Genomic DNA, 19,856 nt, shown 5'->3' with positions numbered 1-19,856 from the left:
GCAAGACAGAGTCACATCACCGCTGTTTCCACCACAAACCTAGCTCTGACCAGACATACAGGGCTGGCACCGCCTGAAGTGCATCTTTCATACGCAAGCCATGAGGGGTTAGCCCATCCTGCATTCTTTCAGGAGAAGCATAGAAAGAACAATAATAAGTCAGAAAGATATCTGAACCATTTTGATCTAGCTGCCAGGAGAAAAAAATAAAGACTCAAGATTAAATAAGAGTAAATAAAGCTACAGAGCCAAAAAGAGGCAATTGATAGTAAATTTCTATGTGGAACCATTGAAATGTCTACACTCTCTTCCCCAACGTTTTCATCACAGACTACCTGCATCCAGGTATGCATCCTCCAAGAAGGAAGTTGGAGAGGGAGCATGATGTAATGGTTAAGAGCAGGGACCCTGGAGCCACACTTCCTGGGTTCAAAATTGCATTCAGAAGATCAATAGTTAGAATGACACCACTGCAAGCTAGTACATAATAGAGGAGTGTGTCCAAAATGTTAAAGGAAAATCATTTCCAGCTTAGAATTCTATCCCTATCAAACTGTCAATTCAAATACGTAATAATCAAAAAAAATTCACCTTCCTTACACCTGTTCTCAGGAAGCTACAAAAAGATGTCTGTCCTCAAAGCAATAGAGTAGATCAAGAAAGAGGAAGACATCAAAACTCCCTAGATGATGAGGAAGGGAAATACCAGGACAACCACTGCATCATCAGTCCAGATTTGGAGAGTCATCAGTCCAGATCGGAGCATGAGGACAGGAGACTTCAGGAGCTAGCTATCCAGGCAGGGAAAAAATGGATCACCAGATTGCTCAATGTGTTAACCATAGGAAGAAGAGGTTTTGTTTCTTCTTGGAGAATTTGGGGATAATTTAGTAATATGCAGATAATAACAAAGTATGAGCAAGTCTAATCTAATAATGTATAAAAATATATATTTTTGTTAAAAAACGTTTATTTTATTCGAAGAATGCAAACATAGCTTAGCATTACAAAAACATATAATTCACTGTATCAACAGACTAAATGAAAAAGATCAAGTAATCATCTAATTTGATGAAGAAAAAAAGTCTTATATTGCTGAACAGTCATTTGTGATTTTAAAGAAACTTAACAAACTGGGAACAGAAGAGGTCTTCACAAGTGTGATAAAGTGCATTTGAAAAAACTACAACAAACATCCTACTTGATGGTAAAATATTACAAGCAGTCCATTTAAAATAAGAAACAAGGTAATGATGCTTGCACTGCTACTTCTACTAGACATTATACTGTATTTACTAATCAATTCATTAAGAAAGTATAATATCAGTGAAGTAGAAAATGGATAAACAATTATTATCAACAACACCAAAACCTGGTTCTTTGAAAAGTTAATAAATTTTATAAACCTGTACTACTGATTAAGAAGAAAAGAAGACACAAATGACCAATCAGAAATAAAAGAAGGGATATCTTCATAGAGTCTACATAGGGTAAAAATAAACTAAGGAAATATTATGAACAAATTATGCCAATAAATCTGGTGGTTTAGCTGAAATGGAAAACTTCCTTGAAGACAAAAATTATAGCAACTGACTCAAGGCAAAAGAGAAAATCTGAATAACCCTATATCTGCTAAGAAAATCAAACTTTTTTTTTCTTCTTCTTCTTCTCCCCAAAGCCCCTCGGTACATAGTTGTATATTCTGGTTGTGAGTGCCTCTGGTTGTGCTGTGTGGGAGGCCGCCTCAACATGACCTGACGAGTGGTGCCATGTCCGCACCCAGGATCCGAACCAGCGAAATCCTGGGCCGCCGAAGCAGAACGCGCAAACTTAACCACTCGGTCACAGGACTGGTCCCAGAAAATTAAACTTTTAATTAAAACTTCACACATAGAAAGCTCCAGGCTCACAGAGTTTTACTGGTGAATTCTATCAAATGTTAAAAGAAGAAATAATACCAATACTGTATAAATGCTTTAAGAAAATGGAGGACAAAGGAATCTTCCCAGCTCATCTCTTGGGCCAGCATTATCCTCGTAAGAAATCCAGACAAAAATGTTACAACTGCAGACCAGTACTCTTCATAAACATATGCGCAAAAATCCTTAACAAAATATTAGCAAATCCAATTCAGCAACACTTAAAAAGGACGATACATCATGACAAAGTGGTGTTTATCCTGAGAATGCAAGATTGGTTTAACATTCAAAATCAATCAGTGTAATCCACCATACTAATAGAATAATGAAGAAAAGCCATAAATCATCCCAATCGATGCAGAAAATATGTTTGAAAAAAATCAAAACATTTATAATAAAACCTATTAATAAACTAGGAAGAGAATGGAACTTCTTCATTATAAGTATTTTAGTAATAACATTGTATTATAACATTAACAGTATTAACATTATAAGTTGCACCTGCAAAAACACCTATGATTGACATAACACTCAGTGGTGAAAGATTGAATACCTTCCTCCAAAAATCGAGAACAAGGCAAAGATGACCACTTTCACTATTTCTTTTGAACATTGTCCTGAAGTTCTGACCAGTGGAATAAAGGAAGAACAAAGGAATACATATTGGAAAGGAAGAAGTAAAACTACGATTTTATCAATACATGCAGAAATGATATTGAAAAAAATCAACATTCATTTATGATAAAACCTTTCAGAACAATACTAATAGAAGCACGCTTCCTCAATCTAATAAAAAGTACCCAAAAAAACCCAAAGAAAATTTCAACTAACATTGCACTTAATGAGGAAAGACTGAATGTTTTCCCTCTAAGATCAAGAATAAGGCAAGGACACCCACTCTTATCATTTCTATTCAACTTTGTACTGGAAGCTCTAACGTGCAATAAGGCAAGAAAAAAGAAATGCAAAATATGCTTGGAATAAAGAAATTAAACTCCCTTTATTCAGAGATAACATTATGATATACAGAGAAAATCCTAAAAATCTACAAAAACACTATTAGGACATATAAGTGAATTTAACATATTTGCAGAATACAAAGTCAATATAAAAAAATCAAGCATATTTTTAGATACAGGCAACAAACAATTGAAAATTGAAGTAAAATATCATTCACAATAGCATCAAAAAAATGAAACATTTTGGTATGAAATTAACAAAATATGAGCAAGACCTGTATAATGGAAGCTACACAACATTGATTACTGAGAGGAGTAAAAGACATAAATAAATGGAGAGACACACCATGCTCATATGTTGGAAGACTCAATATTGTTAAGATTTCAATTCTATTGATCTTTAGATTCAATGCAAACCTGATCCATATGCCAGTAGGCAGTTTGTAGAAATTGACAAGTTGATTCTAATTATTTGGGAGTAACATTAGTGAGATGGCTGAGTAGAAGATCTCAACCTCCATCCCCCTACAAAAACCAACAATTAGCTATCCATGAGTGAAAATAGCAATGGGAGAGGTCAGGGGTCCACTTAAGAAGCTGCAGTAACAGTAGTACAAAATAAAATAAGCGAAGCCATCAAGAAAACCAACAGCCAGCACAAACACTGCATACTCCCACGGCTTTCACCACCAAAGACCGCTAAGTTTTCGCCCTCTCAGGCTCCAGGTGATACAGACTCTATATCGGTTTCCCTACATTAACCCAGCATATATGGGGTTAAAACCAAAACACTCATTCCCTGCTTACTCTCTGGCTTCCTGGCTCTAGAATCCACTATCCTCCATGGAGACAGACACCACCAAGGACAAGCACCTGGATTCATTATCTCCTCCCCACAAAGAGATACAGGCTGGTGGGAAAGCTCCGACCAGCAAGGCCCTATGCTCCCCTCCCCTACCTAAAACCCCAAATAAAAACCCTTCCTTTTAGTCTTTCGGGGAGTTTGGGATTTCAGCATTGGCTGCCCTCTCTCCTTGCCCAGCGCTGTACAAGAATAAAATTTCTACTTTCTTCCACTACCCCCAGTGTCAGAGATTGGCTTGCTGTGCAACGGGTGAGTGAACTCACTTCAGGTTCAATATCACAGGTGCCTGAGTCCCTCCACCTGCCCCGACTGGAACCACTACAGCTATTGCCTCCATGGAGGGTCCCAGCCCTGGGGCCCACTGCAGCCAATATGCATGCAGCAAAGCTGGCCTTGGCTCCTGTAGCCACACACGTGCATACCACCAGCTCTGTCCCCAGCAACTGTACATGTGCCTGCAGTTGGTCCCAGCCCCTACCACTGGCTCCACCCTCACTACTATGCTTATACCACTGCTGCCATGCAGGCACCTGCAGCCTACCCCCACATCTGAGCACATGCACATTGCTGGCACTAGCAACCACCACCACCTGCTCCAGTCCCTCATCACTGAACCCAGAGGCCTCCCTGAGGACCACAATAGTTACGTTTCTGTACATTAACAATAAACAATCCAAAACGGAAATTACAAAAAATAAAATACTTAGGAATAAACCTAATCACAGAAGTGAAAGACGTATAGTGAAAACTACAAAACATTGATGAAAAAATTAAAGACACAAATAAGTAGAAAGACATCCCATATTCATGGATTGGAAGTCTTAATATTGTTAACATATCCACCCTACTCAAAGCAATCTACAGAGGCAATGCAATCTCTATTGAAATCCCAATGGCATCTTTTAGAGAAATAGAAAAACTATTCTAAAATTCATGTGGAACCACAAAGGACACCGAATAGCCAAAACAATCTTGAGAAAGAAAAACAAAGCTGGAGGCACCACACTTCTTGATTTCAAAACATATAACAAGGCTGCAGTAATTAAAACAGTATGATACAGACATAAATACTGACATATAGATCAGTGGAACAGAATAGAGAGCCCAGAAAAAAACTTCACACATCTGCAGTCAACTGATCTTCAACAAGCATGCCAGGAACACACAATGGGGAAAGGATAGTCTCTTCAATAAAAGATGTTGGATGCCACTGTATATCAAGATGAAAAAGAATGAAGTTTGACCTTTAGCTTATACCACACACAAAAAACAACTCAAAATGGATTGAAGACTGAAACATAATGCCTGACACGGCAAAACTCCTTGAAGGAAATACAGGGGGAAAGCTTTTTGATATTGGTCTTGGTAATGATTTCTTGGATATTACACCCAAAGCACAGGCAACAAAAGCAAAAATAGACATGTGGCATTACATCAAACTAAAAAGCTTTGGCACAGCAAAAGAAACCATAAACAGGGTGAAAGGCAACCTATAGAATGGGAAAAATATTTTCGAACCACATGTCTAATAAGGAGTTAATATTCAAATATATATAAAGAGTTAATATTCAAAATATAACATTCAAAACTCCTACAACTCAATAGCAAAAAAACCAAAATAACTCACTTTAAAAAATGAGTAATGGATTTGAATAGACGGTTCTCCAAAGAAGATATAAAAATGGATGACAGGTACACAAAAAGACATTCAACATCAAGAATTATCAGGGAAATACAAAACCACAATGAGATATCATCTCACACTTGTTAGGAAAGCAATTTTCAAAAGTAAAGAATCAAAATATAACAAATTCTCGCATGGATGTGGAGAAATTGGAACGCTTGTGAACTATTATTTGTGACAACATAAACTGGTACAGCCATTTTGGAAAACGGTATACAGTATCCTCAAAAAATTAAAAATACAACTGCCGTATGCTCCAGCAATCCCACTTCTAGGTATTTATCCAAAAGAATTGAAATCAGGATCTCGAAGAGATATTTGCACTCCCATGTTTATTACAGCATTATTCACAATAGCCAAGATGTGGGAGCAACCTAAATGTCCATTAATGGATGAATGCATAAAGAAAATGTTGTATATATCCATACAATGGAATATTATTCATCCTTTAAAAAGAAGAAAATCGTACTATGTGCAACAACATGGATAAACCTTAAGGATATTATGTCAAGTGAAATAAGCCAGTCACAGAAAGACAAATACTGCATGATTGCACTTACATGATGTGTCTAAAGTAGTTAAACCCATAGGAGCAGAAAACAGAATGGTGTTTGCCAGGGGCTGAGGGAAAGGGAAACGGGAAGTTGCTGTTCATTGGGTAGAAAGTTTCAGTTATGTAAGATACAAAAGTCCTAGAGATCTGCTGTACAGTATTGTGTTTATAGTTAATAAGACTGCACTTTAAAATTTGTTAAGAATGCAGATATCATGTTATGTGTTTTTCCACTACAATAAAAAATAAGAACTTAATTCTGAAAACATAACACATTTCCATCAACACGTAACTGGATAAACAAATTTTGGTACATCAATGCAATGAAATAGTACTGGGCAAAAAAAAATTTCAACTCTTGCTGCACAACAACATAGTTAGACAACAGGAGCTAGATATAAAAGATCATATCCTGCATGATTCCATTTGTAGGGGAGACATGGAAAGGTTTAATATCTTGATTATATGTGTTTATCAGTGTAAAAATTTCTCAAAGCTCACCAAAATGTACACTAAAATTGGGTCCATCTTATTGTAAATGAATTATATCTGAATAAATTGTTTTAAAGAGACCCAATAGTTCCATTACAAAAAAAAAAAATGTGCCTGCAAGCTCTCCACCCCCATCCATAAAGAGGGGAAAATTTGAAGAAGGCTAAGTCAGAATGGAAAGAGAGAGCAATTTTCACTGTGCCTAAAATATCTCGTTTTTTCAAATTTTATAAAAAATATATGCTCATGTAAAAACGTTGCTATGTCCCTTTCCAGCACTTGAAAGTATCCCATGAAAGTGAGGGGCCCTAAATCTTATGCTTTGTTAGCTCTATGGTCAAATGTTTCTGTTTTAGAGGTTAGAAGAATGGGAAATGTTTGGGACAAAGAATGGAGTAAGGTGGGAATCAATATAAACGTTTTGAAAAAGTTGGCTGAGGAGAAATGTGAAGTAAATGAGATTATGTATCATGAATGTATAGAGGAGCCGTCCAGCCCAGTTTTCTAACTTTGTCGAACAATGCTCCCACCTCAGTTGGAATGATAGGATTCATCAAGAAATGAGGATTGTCCAAGCAAGTACAGTGAGTGTACAAAGAATCGGTACTCATGAGGAAACGGCTTATCAAAGGATACAGGCTGGTTAGGGAGATAAACGATGTCAGGAAGGATATGATCATGGGTAAAAATAGGGACGGGTTATTGAGAGAGCTTACGTTAAGCTGGTTCATTCCAGTATATGTTTTGGTTCTCAAAATGTTGAAATGCTTGTACATTTTGACTAGCAGTTGCTGCTCGAAGATTTCCAAGAGCCTCACTACCACCACCATCTCAGATCTCCTAGTTCCATGGCTTCAGTACCTGCCAAACCAACTGTGCACTCAACTATAGCAACTGGTACATTGGAGTGTTTCAAGGACCCTGCAACAGGCTGGCTGTAGTTCTAATTTATCACTGCCTGGTCCACTAAGTCCCATAACAGGCCATCTCCTGGCACTGCTAAGGAGTTCTCTGGATGCCCAGAGTGCTAACTAATGTCCCATCCAAGCAACCCACTCAGCTTTGGTAGCATAGCCCAATCTAGGACTTGTGAGAGAACTGCCCTGTTATCTCCGAAGTAGCTTACCAACTGTTCTTTGCATTGGCTCATATCCCTTGGGTCCCTCCAGCCAGAGCCATCTTTGGTACAAGTAGGACAGAAAGTGATACACGAAGAAGCACTGGCATCCCAGTGTACAAATGCCAGCATCCCTGCTGCCTTGCTACACCTTCACAGCTGTGGCCACTCACTGCCAGTTTTGCTCCCTGGGAGTCACCCTTACCAGTCAGGGTCCAGTCAGGAGACAGAAATCACAGCAGTAATTTGAACATCTACATATGTAGGATCTTTTCACTGTGTCCCACCTATCTCTTACACACTTTTCTATATTTTGCATCCTTTTGCCTTTCTGTTTTGTTCTGGATACTTTCCTTTGATCTAAATTACAATTTACTAATTTTCTAAACAGCGGCACCTGATCTGCTCTTAAATGTGTTATTTGAATACGTAGCTTTAGTCATCATCTTTTTCACTTCTAGAGTCCATTTTGTTCTTTTATAATATTTTTCAGTTATCTGCTGAAATTATCCATCTTATCATTTAATTTCTTTCTTTTTAAGATTGGCACCTGAGCTAAGGTCTGTTGCCAATCTTCTTTTATTTTCTTTCTCTTCTTCTTCTCCCCAAAGCCCCCCAATACACAGTTGTATATTCTAGTTGTGGGTCCTTCTGGTTGTGCTATGTGGGACGCCACCTCAGCATGACCTGATGAGTGGTGCCATGTCCACGCCCAGGATCTGAACCAGCGAAACCCTGGGCTGCTGAAGTGGAGTGCGCAAACTTAACCACTCGGCCACGGAGCTGGCCCTGTCATTTAATTTCTCTAACTTATTGATCACATTTATTTTAAATTTCATATCTGATAATGTCAGTGTTTGAATCTTCTGTGAGTCTGCTTTATTTGTATTTTTTCTCTTGATTTTTGATGCCATTGTCATTGTCTTTTTGCATGCTTGTTTATTTTTTAATACTTTCGAGACATTGTGAATGATAAATTACAAAGACAATTTCAGGCCTTGGGTTACATTACATTCCTCCAGAGAGGGAGGTCCTTTTACCACTGTCATGTACCAGGGTAGCAGACTATCACTTTAATCTAGTATGGGTTTGAGTTTGTGTCAGCTTGTTTATTTCTGCTTTACCATTTCTCTAGAATGCAGCCCTTTGGGGTCCCAAGTGAAAACCTGGAATGTTTACCAAGCCTTTCCTCACTGGTGGGCCTGAACTCTGAATTTGTCCCCTATGCCTAATAAGACCGCAAAGGATCTGCTCAGCCTTTCAGCCGCCACCTTAAAATTGGCAAAGGCCTCAACGGGGAAAGCAGTGAAGAATGTTAGGCACATCACCTTAGACTTCCCTTCTCTCCGAGGTCCTTCTGTCTCAAATAATCACTACCTTGGTAGCACTCTGATGCCCTCAAACATTTTTTGTCTCATGTTGTCCAATTTTTCTAGTTGTTCTCAGCTGCAGAGTTGGTTTGATGTGACCTAGCCACCACACTGGAATGGAAAGTCTCTTCTTCAAGGTCTCTGGTCCACGTGAGCTGAGGCTCTGCCTGGTCAGCGGGGGCGTTCATGTTCAGGCTCCCGACCCGCTACCTCAGCTGCCTGCACACGTGGGCAAAGAGAGTCTCCTCAGGAGGGACTCCTTTTTCGTTGATGATCTTTAACTTAGGTTTGCCAACAACCCAGTATTGGGCTCGCTCTGAAGCCATCCTCACAATTTTGTGTCTCCAGCTTACTCTAAGATACTTAAGGGAGCTTGACACCTTCTCACCACTCAAAACACATGTGCATGCTGAGGTACTTTGCTGGCAGACTATGGCAGTAGCTTCTTACAATTACAATATCTGCTATCAATTTTTACCCATGATGCCCATAAATTACCCGATGATGAAACTGAGAGTCAGGAAGGATAACCACTTCTCCAAGGTTACAGGACCAATGCATAGAAGAGACAGAATTTGAAAACCCTGGGTGTAGAGTCTCTGCCTGGCTGAATGTAGGCATGTATGCAAGCACATTAACAGCCCTACATTAACATGCACAGACATAGAGGCATAGATACACATATGAAAAACAATAATATACATTTTTAAAAGGAGACTCACCTGCCAGGTAAAGATAATATACTGAGCACATAAGTTTACTTTTAATACCTCTGAAAATCGGACGAAAACTAAATTTGACAGAAATTACTATAGAGGGAATTTTTTTTTTGGTGATGAAGATTGGCTCTGAGCTAACATCTGTTACCAATCTTCCCCTATTTTGTATGTGGGATGCCACCACAGCATGGCTTGATGAGCAGCGTGTAGGTCTCCGCCTGGGATCTGAACCATAAACCCCAGGCTGCTGAAGGAGAGCATGTGAACTTAAGCACTATGCCATGGCAGTGGGCCCCTAAAGGGATTTTTTCTTTTTATTCCTAGGCCTTTTATTCTTTTTTTTTTTTTTTTTTGAGGAAAATTAGCCCTGAGCTAACATCTGCTGCCAATCCTCCTCTTTTTGCTGAGGAAGACTGGCCCTGAGCTAACATCTGTGCCCATCTTCCTCTGCTTTATATGTTGGACGCCTACCACAGCATGGCTCGACAAGCAGTGTGTAGGTCCACATCAGGCATCCCAACAGGTGAACCCCGAGCCGCAAAGCAGAAGGTGTGAACTTAACCACTGCACCACCCGGCTGGCCCCCTAAAGGGATGTTTTAAAGACATGAACCCACAAGAACAAAAGCAACGAGAGAGAAGAAAACTGCAACTAAATTTTGGAAGCTAAGAAGCAGGATAGAAGGTAACTCTCTCTACAGAAATAGAAAGTTGATTTCTAGGCTGGCAAGTGGAAAGCCAAGACAGCTTGAATTACTACACAGAACCCTCCAAAATATTGCAAATTGAGAGCGCTGGGTACCTCTTAAAGTAACAGTGAATGTCGGATTAAGTGAAAGTCTAATAATAACGGTGTAAGATCCCAAATCCCTTCTCCCACGCCAGGAGTCCGGGCAACTCACTTCTCACCTCACCTCAGAATAACGGAGTTTTATTCTCTGAGCCGGTGAAACACCAGACGTCTGCACTGAGGAACATCAGGCACAAATGAGGGAAAGGGCAACACAGACGTGATGGTTAATTTTATCTGTCGATTTGGCCGGACTCAAGGATGCCCAGACAGCTGGCAAATATTATTTCTGAGCATGTCTATGATGGTGTTACTGGAAGAAGTTAGCATTTGGGGGTTTTCCCTCGGCTTTATTGAGATATAATTGACATATAATATTGTGTAAGTTGAAGTTGTACAACGTGATGATTTCGTACATGTATATATTGCAAAATGTTTACCACAATAGTGTTCGTTAACACATCCTTTACCTCACATAATTATCATTTTGTGGTTGTTATGGCGGGAACATGAAAGCTCTGCTCTCATAGAACATTTCAAGTATACAATACAGTATTGTTAAGTATAATCACCATGCCATACATTGATTCCCAGAACTTATTCATCTTGTAGCTGAAAGTGTATACATTTGACCAACATCTGCTAATTTCCCCCACTCCTCAAACTCTGGCAACAACCACTGAACTCAGTTTCTATGAGTTCAGCTTTTTCAGAATCCACATATAAGTGAGATGATACAGTATTTGTCTTTCTCTGTCTGACTAATTTCACTTAGCATATGCCTTCAAGGTCCATGCATCTTGTTGCAAATGGCAGGATTTCTTTCTTTGATGGATGAATATATATCAATTCATATAATATGAATATTATATAGATATGATTATGAATTTATCTCTCTATATTACTTTCTTTATCCATTCATCTGTCAATGAACACTTAAGTTGTTCCCATGAAGACATGGCTATTGTGAATAATGCTGCAATGGGCATGGGAGTGCAGCTATCTCTTCAGGAGAGTAATTTCATCCTCTTCGGATGTACACCCAGAATTGAGATGGCTAGTCATAAGGTAGTTCCATTTTCAATTTTTTGAGGAATCTCCATGTTGTTTTCCATAGTAGCTGCACTAATTTACCTTCCCACCAACAATGCGGCAGGGTTCCCTTTACTCCACATCTTCACCAGAATTTGTTGTCTCTTGTCTTTTTGATAATAGCCATTCTAACAGGTGTGAGATATTTCACTGTGGTTTTGATTTGCATTTCCCTAATAATTAATTATGTTGAGCACCTTTTCAAGTACTTGTTAGCCATTTGTATGTCTTCTTTGGAAAATGTCTGTCCAGTTCCTATACTCCTTTTTTAATTGTATTGTTTGGTTTTTCGCTATTGAGATATATAAATTCCTTATATATTTTGTATATTAACCTCTTATCAGAGAGATGGTTTCCAAATATTTTCTACCTTTCTGTAGGTTGCCTTTTCATTTATTTTTTATTTTTTTTTCAAAGATTTTATTTTTTCCTTTTTCTCCCCAAAGCCCCCCCGGTACATAGTTGTGTATTCTTTGTTGTGGGTCCTTCTAGTTGTGGCATGTGGGACGCTGCCTCAGCGTGGTCTGATGAGCAGTGCCATGTCCGCGCCCAGGATTCGAACCGACGAAACACTGGGCCACCTGCAGTGGAGCGCGCGAACTTAACCACTCGGCCACGGGGCCAGCCCCCTTTTCATTTATTTTTGATTGTTTCTTTTTGCCGTGTGGAAGCCTTTTAGTTTAATGTCCTCTCACTTGCTAATTTTTGCTTTTCTTGCTTGTGCTTTTGACATATCCAGAAAGTCATTACCAAAACCAATGTCAAAGAGCTCTTTCTGTTTTCTTTTAGGAGATTTACAGTTCCAGATCTTACACTTAAGTGCTTATTCCATTTCAAGTTGATTTTTGTGAGTGGTGTAAGACAGGGGTCCAATTTCATTCTTTTGCATGTGGACATCCAGTGTTCCCAACACCATTTATTGAAGAGACAATCCTTTCCCCATTGAGTATTCTTGACTTCCTTGTCAAATATTAGTTGATCGTGTATTCAGGGGTTACTTCCGGGCTCCCTATTCCGTTCTATTGGTCTACGTATCTGTTTCTTGCCAGTACCATACCGTTTTGCTTATTATAGCTTTGTAAAACCGTTTGAAATCAGGAAGTGTGATGCCTCCAGCTTTGTTCCTTCTCAAGATTGCTTTGGCTATTCAGAGTTTTTGTGACTCCATCTGAATTTGAAGGGTTTTTTTTTTCTATTTCTTGAAAAATGCTATTGGAATTTTGATAGAGATTGCATTGACTCTATAGATGGCTTTGGATAGTATGGAAATTTTAACAATATTAACTCTTCCAATCCATGAACACAGGATATTTTTCCATTTATTTGTGTCTTCTTCAATTTCTTTCATCAATGTCTAACAGTTTACAATACACAGGCATTTCACTTAATTGGGTAAATTTATTTCTAAGTATTTTATGGTTTTTGGAGCTATTGTAAATGGGATTCTTTTCTGTATTTCTTTTTCAGATATTTCATTGTTAGTGTATAGAACTAATTTTTTTATTTCATGTTTTTAATTGAGTTCATAATAGTTCATTGTGAAATTTCACTTGTACATTATTTCTTGTCCATCACCACGTAAGTGCTCCCCTTCATTCCCTGTGCCCACCCCCCACCTCCCTTCCCCTGGTAACCACTGAGCTGTTTTCTCTGTCCATGTGTTTGTTTATATTCCATGTATGAGTGAAATCATATGGTGTTTGTCTTTCTTGATCTGGCTTACTTTGCTTAGCATAATACCCTCCAGGTCTACCCATCTTGTTGCATATGGGATAATTTTGTCTTTTTTATGGCTGAGTAGTATTCCATTGTATACATATACCACATCTTCTTTATCCAATCATCAGTTGATGAGTACTTGGATTGCTTCCATGTCTTGGCTATTGTGAATAGTGCTATAATATACAAAGGGGTACATATGTCACTTTGGATTATTGATTTCAAGTTGTTTGGGTAGATACCCAGTAGTGGGATAGCTGGGTCATGTGGTATTTCTATTTTTAGTTTTTTGAGGAATCTCCATACTGTTTTCCATATCGGCTGCAGCAGTTTGCATTCCCACCAGCAGTGTATGAGCGTTCCCTTTTTCTCCACATCCTCTCCAACATTTGTCTTTTCTGGTCTTAGTGATTATAGACATTTTGACAGGTGTCAGGTAGTACCTTGGTGTAGTTTTGATTCGCATTTCCCTGATGATTAGCGATGTTGAACATCTTTTCATGTGCTTATTGGCCATCTGTATATCTTCTTTGGAAAAATGTGTGTTCCTATCCTCTGCCCATTTTTTTATCCAGCTGTTTGTTTCTTTGCTGTTCAGTTGTGTGAGTTCCTTATATATTATGGAGATTAACCCTTTATCAGATATATGATTGCAAATATGGTGGGTTGTCTTTTTGTTTTGATCCTAGTTTCTTTTGCCTTGAAGAAGCTCTTTAGTCTGATGAAGTCCCACTTGTTTATTTTTTCTTTTGTTTCCCTTGTCCGAGAAGACATGGTATTCGAAAAGATCCTCTTAAGTTCAATGTCAAAGAATGTACTACCTATATTATCTTTCAGAAGTTTTATAGTTTCAGGACTTATCCTCAAGTCTTTGATCCATTTTGAGTTTATTTTTGTGTATGGTGAAAGACAATGGTCTACTTTCATTCTTTTGCAAGTGGTTGTCCAGATTTCCCAACATCGTTCATTGAAGAGACTATCTTTTCTCTATTGTATATTTTTGGCACTTCTGTCGAAGATTATCTGTCTGTAGATGTGTGGTTTTATTTCTGGGCTTTCAGTTCTGTTCCATTGATCTGTGTGCCTGTTTTTGGACTGGTACCATGCTGTTTTGATTACTATGGCTCTGTAGTACATTTTGAAGTCAGGGATTTTGATGCCACCAGCTTTGTTCTTTTTTTCCCAGGATTGCTTTAGCAATTCGGGGTCTTTGGTTTTCCCCATATAAATTTTAGAATTCTTTTTTCTATTTCTGTGAAGAATGTCATTGGGATTCTGATTGGGATTGCATTGAATAGAATTTTTTTTTTTTTTTTTTTTTGCTGAGGAATACTGGCCCTGAGCTAACATCCATGCCAATCTTCCTCCACTTTAAATGTGGGACGCCTACCACAGCATAGCTTGCCAAGCGGTGCCATGTCTGCACCCAGGATCGGAACCGGCGAACCCTGGGCTGCCAAAGCGGAATGTGCACACTTAACCGCTGCACCACTGGGCCAGCCCAGAACTAATTTTTTGTATGTTGACTTTGCATCCTGCAACTTTCCTGAATTCATTTGTTAAGTCTAACCTTTTTTTGATGGATTCTATAGGATTTTATTTACACAAGATCGTGTCATAGGCAGAGACTCTTTTACTTCTTCTCCAACTTGGATGCCTTTTTTTTTAATTTGCCTAATGGCTCTGGCTAGGACTTCCAGTACTGTATTGAATAGGAGTGGTGAGAGTGGGCACCGTGGTCTTGTTCCTGATCTCAGAGGAAAAGCTTTCGACCTTTCACCATTGAGCATTACGTTAGCTGTCGTATGATGTTCGTCATATATGGCCTTTATTATGTTGAGGTATTTTCCTTCTATACAAAATTTTTTGAGAGTTTTTATCATGGAAAGGATATTGAATTTTGTCCAGTGCTTTTTCTGCAACTGTTGAGATGATCATATGATTTTTATCTTCCCTTCTATTAATGTTGCGGGAATCGAGTAAAGGGGCTACAAGGACCAGGAGCTCCACGGTGGCCTTTCAAACTTTAAGTTGTCTATTAGACATCCAAGGGGAGATGACAAAGAGGTCATGCAATGTTCTAGTCTGGAGCTTATAGGAGAGTCAGGCCTGGAGATAAAAATATATGAATTTCAGCATATTAGTTGGAGCTGCTGAAGTAATAAGCCATGAATTATTTAGTCCAGTTGCAATTAAAATTTGAGTTTTAACAAAGACTGTGAGTTTCAACCAGAAGTTAATGAGAGAAATTAGAATTGTCCTAAGAAATTTTGGGTAGAGAAGATGTTGATACAAATATGTTGAGAACGTAAAAGCATTTAACATTTGTTTGAAGAGATAGGGAAAACGTTAGAAAATATTTACCAGTTACCATAAATCCATCCTTGGTGTTTAAGTTGTCACTAAACTGAGTAATTCATTAAAATGATGCTGACCTATGAGAGTCCAGTTTAACTACAATGCTTACTACTCTATTACTCACAACAATACTCTGATGTTCACTGTTCTCGGTTTAGGGAATTTTATTTACTCATAGCAAGGTTTAGAGAAAAATAGATTTAAGCAATAATCTTATAATATTTAGCTCAGCACTAGCTAGGATACCTACGGTACCAACAGAAATGCGTCAGCCATAACCCCCTCAGGACAGCCTGATTTCCTAATTCTGTGAATGGCTGTCAGCAAACAACCTTTACTTGTCAGCACCCTCAGAGATTGCCCAAGCTGCACAGAGCCTCTTGTGCAAAGTGACAGTCTTCCAGCAGATTACTCACTGAAATGACCGATCAAAGCAAGTTATAAAGGCCCTGTGCCATTTAGGTCCAAAGAAGAACAGCCCTGACGGGTCATTTCAGCTTTAGGGCTTCTCCATGGGGTGGGCAGAGTCTGTAAGGCCTACATCACAACTTTCCCTCTACTCAATCTTATTTCTGCCCCTCTCTTCCACAGGTGTTGATTCCAAGGATGCTTCCTAATAAATGCCCTGAACCCTAAACTCTGTCTCACAGTCAGCACAGTTCCCAAACTGCAACAGATGGTGCCAGGCGACAAAATGGAACTCTGATGCCAGTGCCAGTCTAACAGTGAAGGCCCATCAGTGGTGGGAGGTAGAGCGAAGATAGTCCTTGGGACGATTGTTAAAATTTTCACTGATGGTGAAGTGGGATGGTATGCCAGTAGAAGGGAAGGCACTAGCTGATGCCAAGTATCAAGAGTTTGAGGGGCCAGCCCCATGGCCGAGTGGTTAGGTTTGTGTGCTCTGCTTTGGTGGCCCAGGGTTCAGCCATTTGGGTCCTGGGCACAACGTACATACCACTCATCAAGCCACACTATGGGGGCACCGCACATAGAAGAACCAGAAGGACTTACAACTAGGATATACACCTATGTAATGGGACTCTGGGGAGAAAAAAAAAAAAGAGGAAAATTGGCAACAGATGTTAGCTCAGGGCCAATCTTCCTCATCAAAAAAAAGGGGGGGGAGAGAGTTTGATAATAGGGGACAGTGGGATTGGATGTAAGCTAAGCTAAGCTCTTTTGTATCTCAAGGAAAATGTAAGGAAAGGCTGAGAGTGATTAACAGTCAACTGAATGCCAAATGTGAAAAACAGAGGGCCTCTTTGCTAGTTATAATGGGAAAACAGAGAAAGCTGAGGACCAGGTTCAGAACTTAACCATCAGAGTGGCCAAGATCCAAAGAAAGTTAAACTCCCAACCAAGACAGATCTGCTATGCCAAGGTCAGAATCTGATTGAGAAAAAAAGTCACCTTGACCTCTGAAAGGATGGGGCCATCTACATTAATCCATCCCAAAATCTGGAGTTCTCTGATTTCCCTGAGCTCTCTAAGCCTAGAAGGTGGGCCACCTCCTCTATTAAGAGCTGCCCCCTTGCTTAAAGACAATCTAGTGGTCTCTTCTCTGCAAGACAAAATATGCATCCCTCAGGGTCTGCCCCACCTTCCCTCCTGGACACTAGACTTATAATTAGGCTTAAGTCGCAGGGATGTGCTGTGCTTGGTAAAGCAAGAAAGGGGCTGTACTCCACAGGACCCACAAACACAGCCAGCATGTACTGGCAGGAGCCAGAGAATCCATGTGGGGCTGAATTCTGAGGGTGGATGATCAAGGGGGCCAGAACAGAAGATTGGAGAAGGGAGAGTTTATTGATTTGGGGGCACTCTCCTGAGATACAAGATTGAACACCATGGTAAGGACACCAGGAGACAGTGCAAACTAACTCATTACTAGGATGACTCTTGGAAGCATGGAAAAAGTAGTGACCCAAGCTAAATGAGGTCTAAAAGTGCCATAATTGCCATGGAAGATGCTAGAAGGAGGGATTAAAGGACTCAGGGAAGGGAAGTGCTGGAGTGGATATACCACATAAGGCTAGAAAATGCACCAGATGATCACGTTCCATGGGAAGCATCAGAGGAGCCACCGTTCACCAAGGCCAAAGGAATAAGCTTATGAGAGGGGCACCAGCATCACTGAAACATTGAGCGGTGGTTCTCCTAGCCAGAGGTCAGCGTTGACAGCAGGAGAGACCTTTACAGAACTTAGCTCACTGATAGCCATGGGTTGATACAGTAGAGGCCAGGTGAAGGGACAGAACCATCAGAAGTGAGGTAGATGTAATTACCCTAATAAGCACCAAGGTTGGAAAGGTAGCCAAATGGGTCTGATCCACAAAAAGGTACAGAGATGGTGAATAGAACACAGTACTCCTAAGAGGAAAATAGGTGGAACGCCAACAAGGGTACTACTCAAATTCTACCAGCAAAAGAAACCAAAGATGGATGTTCAGGAGTCTGAGGACAGTCACCCCAATAAAAAGTTACAATCCTTTGCTCTGTTTCCCAATCTGAGCCAGTTTTCCAACCTAGATCCCCAAGAAGAGACTAGATCTCCAGGAGGAAGGATCCTGCAATGCCACAGCAATGATATATGGTAATAATTCCTCAGCTTCTTCCCCAAAGAGACCTATGGCATTTACTCTCCTTACTGTAGCCTGGGAAAAAGGAAACACCTAAATATTTTCAAGGACTGTTAAACAAAGGATCTGAGTTGACATTGATACCCAAGACACAGTGTGTCACAGGGATCCCCTCTTGGAGTGGGGGTATATTAGAAACAATCAATAAATGGAACCCTGGTCCTGGTCCAGCCTGCAGTGCATCCACTGGATCTATAAACCCACCTGGTGGGCATTTCTCCAGTCCCAGAGTGTATCATTGGGATAAGATACTCGACAGTTGCTATAACCTTCACATTGGGTCCTTGGCCTATGAGATAAAAACTATCATAGTGGTGAAGACCAAGAGGAGGTCTCTGACAGAGCATTGGGACAGTCTGCTGAAGGCACAGCTACAGCAGCAGCTCGGAGGTGATATGTGATGAAATGGTATTCAATCCTCCAGGATGTACTATACAGATTGAATAAGAAACTTTTATATGGTACTATGTCTCTGTATTAGTTTCCTATTGCTGCTGTAACAAATTATCACAAATGCAGTGGTTTAAAACAAGGCAAATTAATTGTCTTACAGTTCTGGGGGTCAGCAGTCCAAAATGGGTCTCACTGGGCTCAAATCAAGGTGTCTGTGGGGCTGCATTCTTTCTGGAGGCTCCAGGGAGAGTCTGTTTTCTTGACTTTTCCAGCTTATAGAAGCTGCCTATATTTCTTAGCTTGTGACTACCTCCCATCGTCAAAGTCAGCAATGACATCACTCTGCTTCTGTCATCACATCTCCTTCTCTAACTCTCCTGCCTCCCTCTGCCACTTATAAGGACCTTTGTGATTACTTTGAACTCACTCAGGTAACACAAGATAACCTACATGCTTACTCCTTTTCTACATCCTTAACTTAATCGCATCTCCCAAGTCTCTTTTGCCATGTAAGGGAACATGTGCACAAGTCCTGGGGATCAGGGTATGGACGTCTCTGGGGTGGTCGGGCCATTATTCTCCCTACCACAGTCTCCAAAAGGAAGAATACATGGATTCTGGAAACAAGAATGGAAGCAAAAGTGGTCCCATTTACCATCACTCCTAGTTGGCTTACTTGTGGAATATTTGCTGCCTGTCCCCACAGCTCTGGGATCTGCAGTTAGGGGTTTGAACCTCCAAAGGGGAAACACATCTTCCAGGGGACACAGAGAGTCTCATTAAATTAAAAGCTGCAGTTGAATCACTTCTCTGGCTAAGATCAAATGTAAAAGCTATGGATGCTGCCAGGACACTTGGGGCTCCCTTGTCTAGGGACCACTGGGCAAGAAGAGTCACCACTTTCACAGGGATGATGGACTCCGATTGTCAGGAGGAGGGAGGGCTGCTGTTACACGATGTGGGCAGAGAAGAATATGTTTACACCTGAATTATTGACTTGGGTGTCTCTGTGTGTTCCCCGTCCATTCACAATGGTAAATAGACAAGTGGAGCAGAAAGCTCCAGATCTTCCCACGGAGTCAGCTGAAGCTTTTGGATCTATGTTGGAGCTTGACTTCTCCCTCTGTCAACTCCTACATCGTTCCCCACAACTCGCACAGGTATTGATCCCAATGGTTTTCTTTCCTG

At 40.1% G+C, this 19,856-nt stretch overlaps 1 protein-coding gene and 1 pseudogene across 3 annotated transcripts in view; both read right to left on the bottom strand.

The window, feature by feature from the left end:
* WTIP (WT1 interacting protein) overlaps positions 1-19,856 on the bottom strand; it is a 90,564-nt gene that overhangs the window by 16,868 nt on the left and 53,840 nt on the right. The window contains exon 8 of one of the 3 annotated variants that reach the window (XM_070499384.1): positions 781-15,387. The exons of the other annotated variants lie outside the window; for them this stretch is intronic. Coding sequence (XP_070355485.1) covers positions 15,382-15,387 — 6 coding nt within the window. The 3' untranslated portion in view covers positions 781-15,381. Of the gene's footprint in view, positions 1-780; positions 15,388-19,856 lie in introns of those variants that run through there. 3 annotated transcript variants of the gene reach the window in all.
* LOC139042210 (beclin-1 pseudogene) overlaps positions 15,394-19,856 on the bottom strand; it is a 28,772-nt pseudogene continuing 24,309 nt past the window's right edge.

Source organism: Equus asinus, chromosome 26 (assembly GCF_041296235.1).
Source record: "Equus asinus isolate D_3611 breed Donkey chromosome 26, EquAss-T2T_v2, whole genome shotgun sequence".
In the NCBI taxonomy this organism is placed as follows: domain Eukaryota; kingdom Metazoa; phylum Chordata; class Mammalia; order Perissodactyla; family Equidae; genus Equus; species Equus asinus.
The sequence above is the reverse complement of the archived record's forward strand: the minus strand, read 5'-3'. Positions and strand labels throughout refer to the sequence as shown.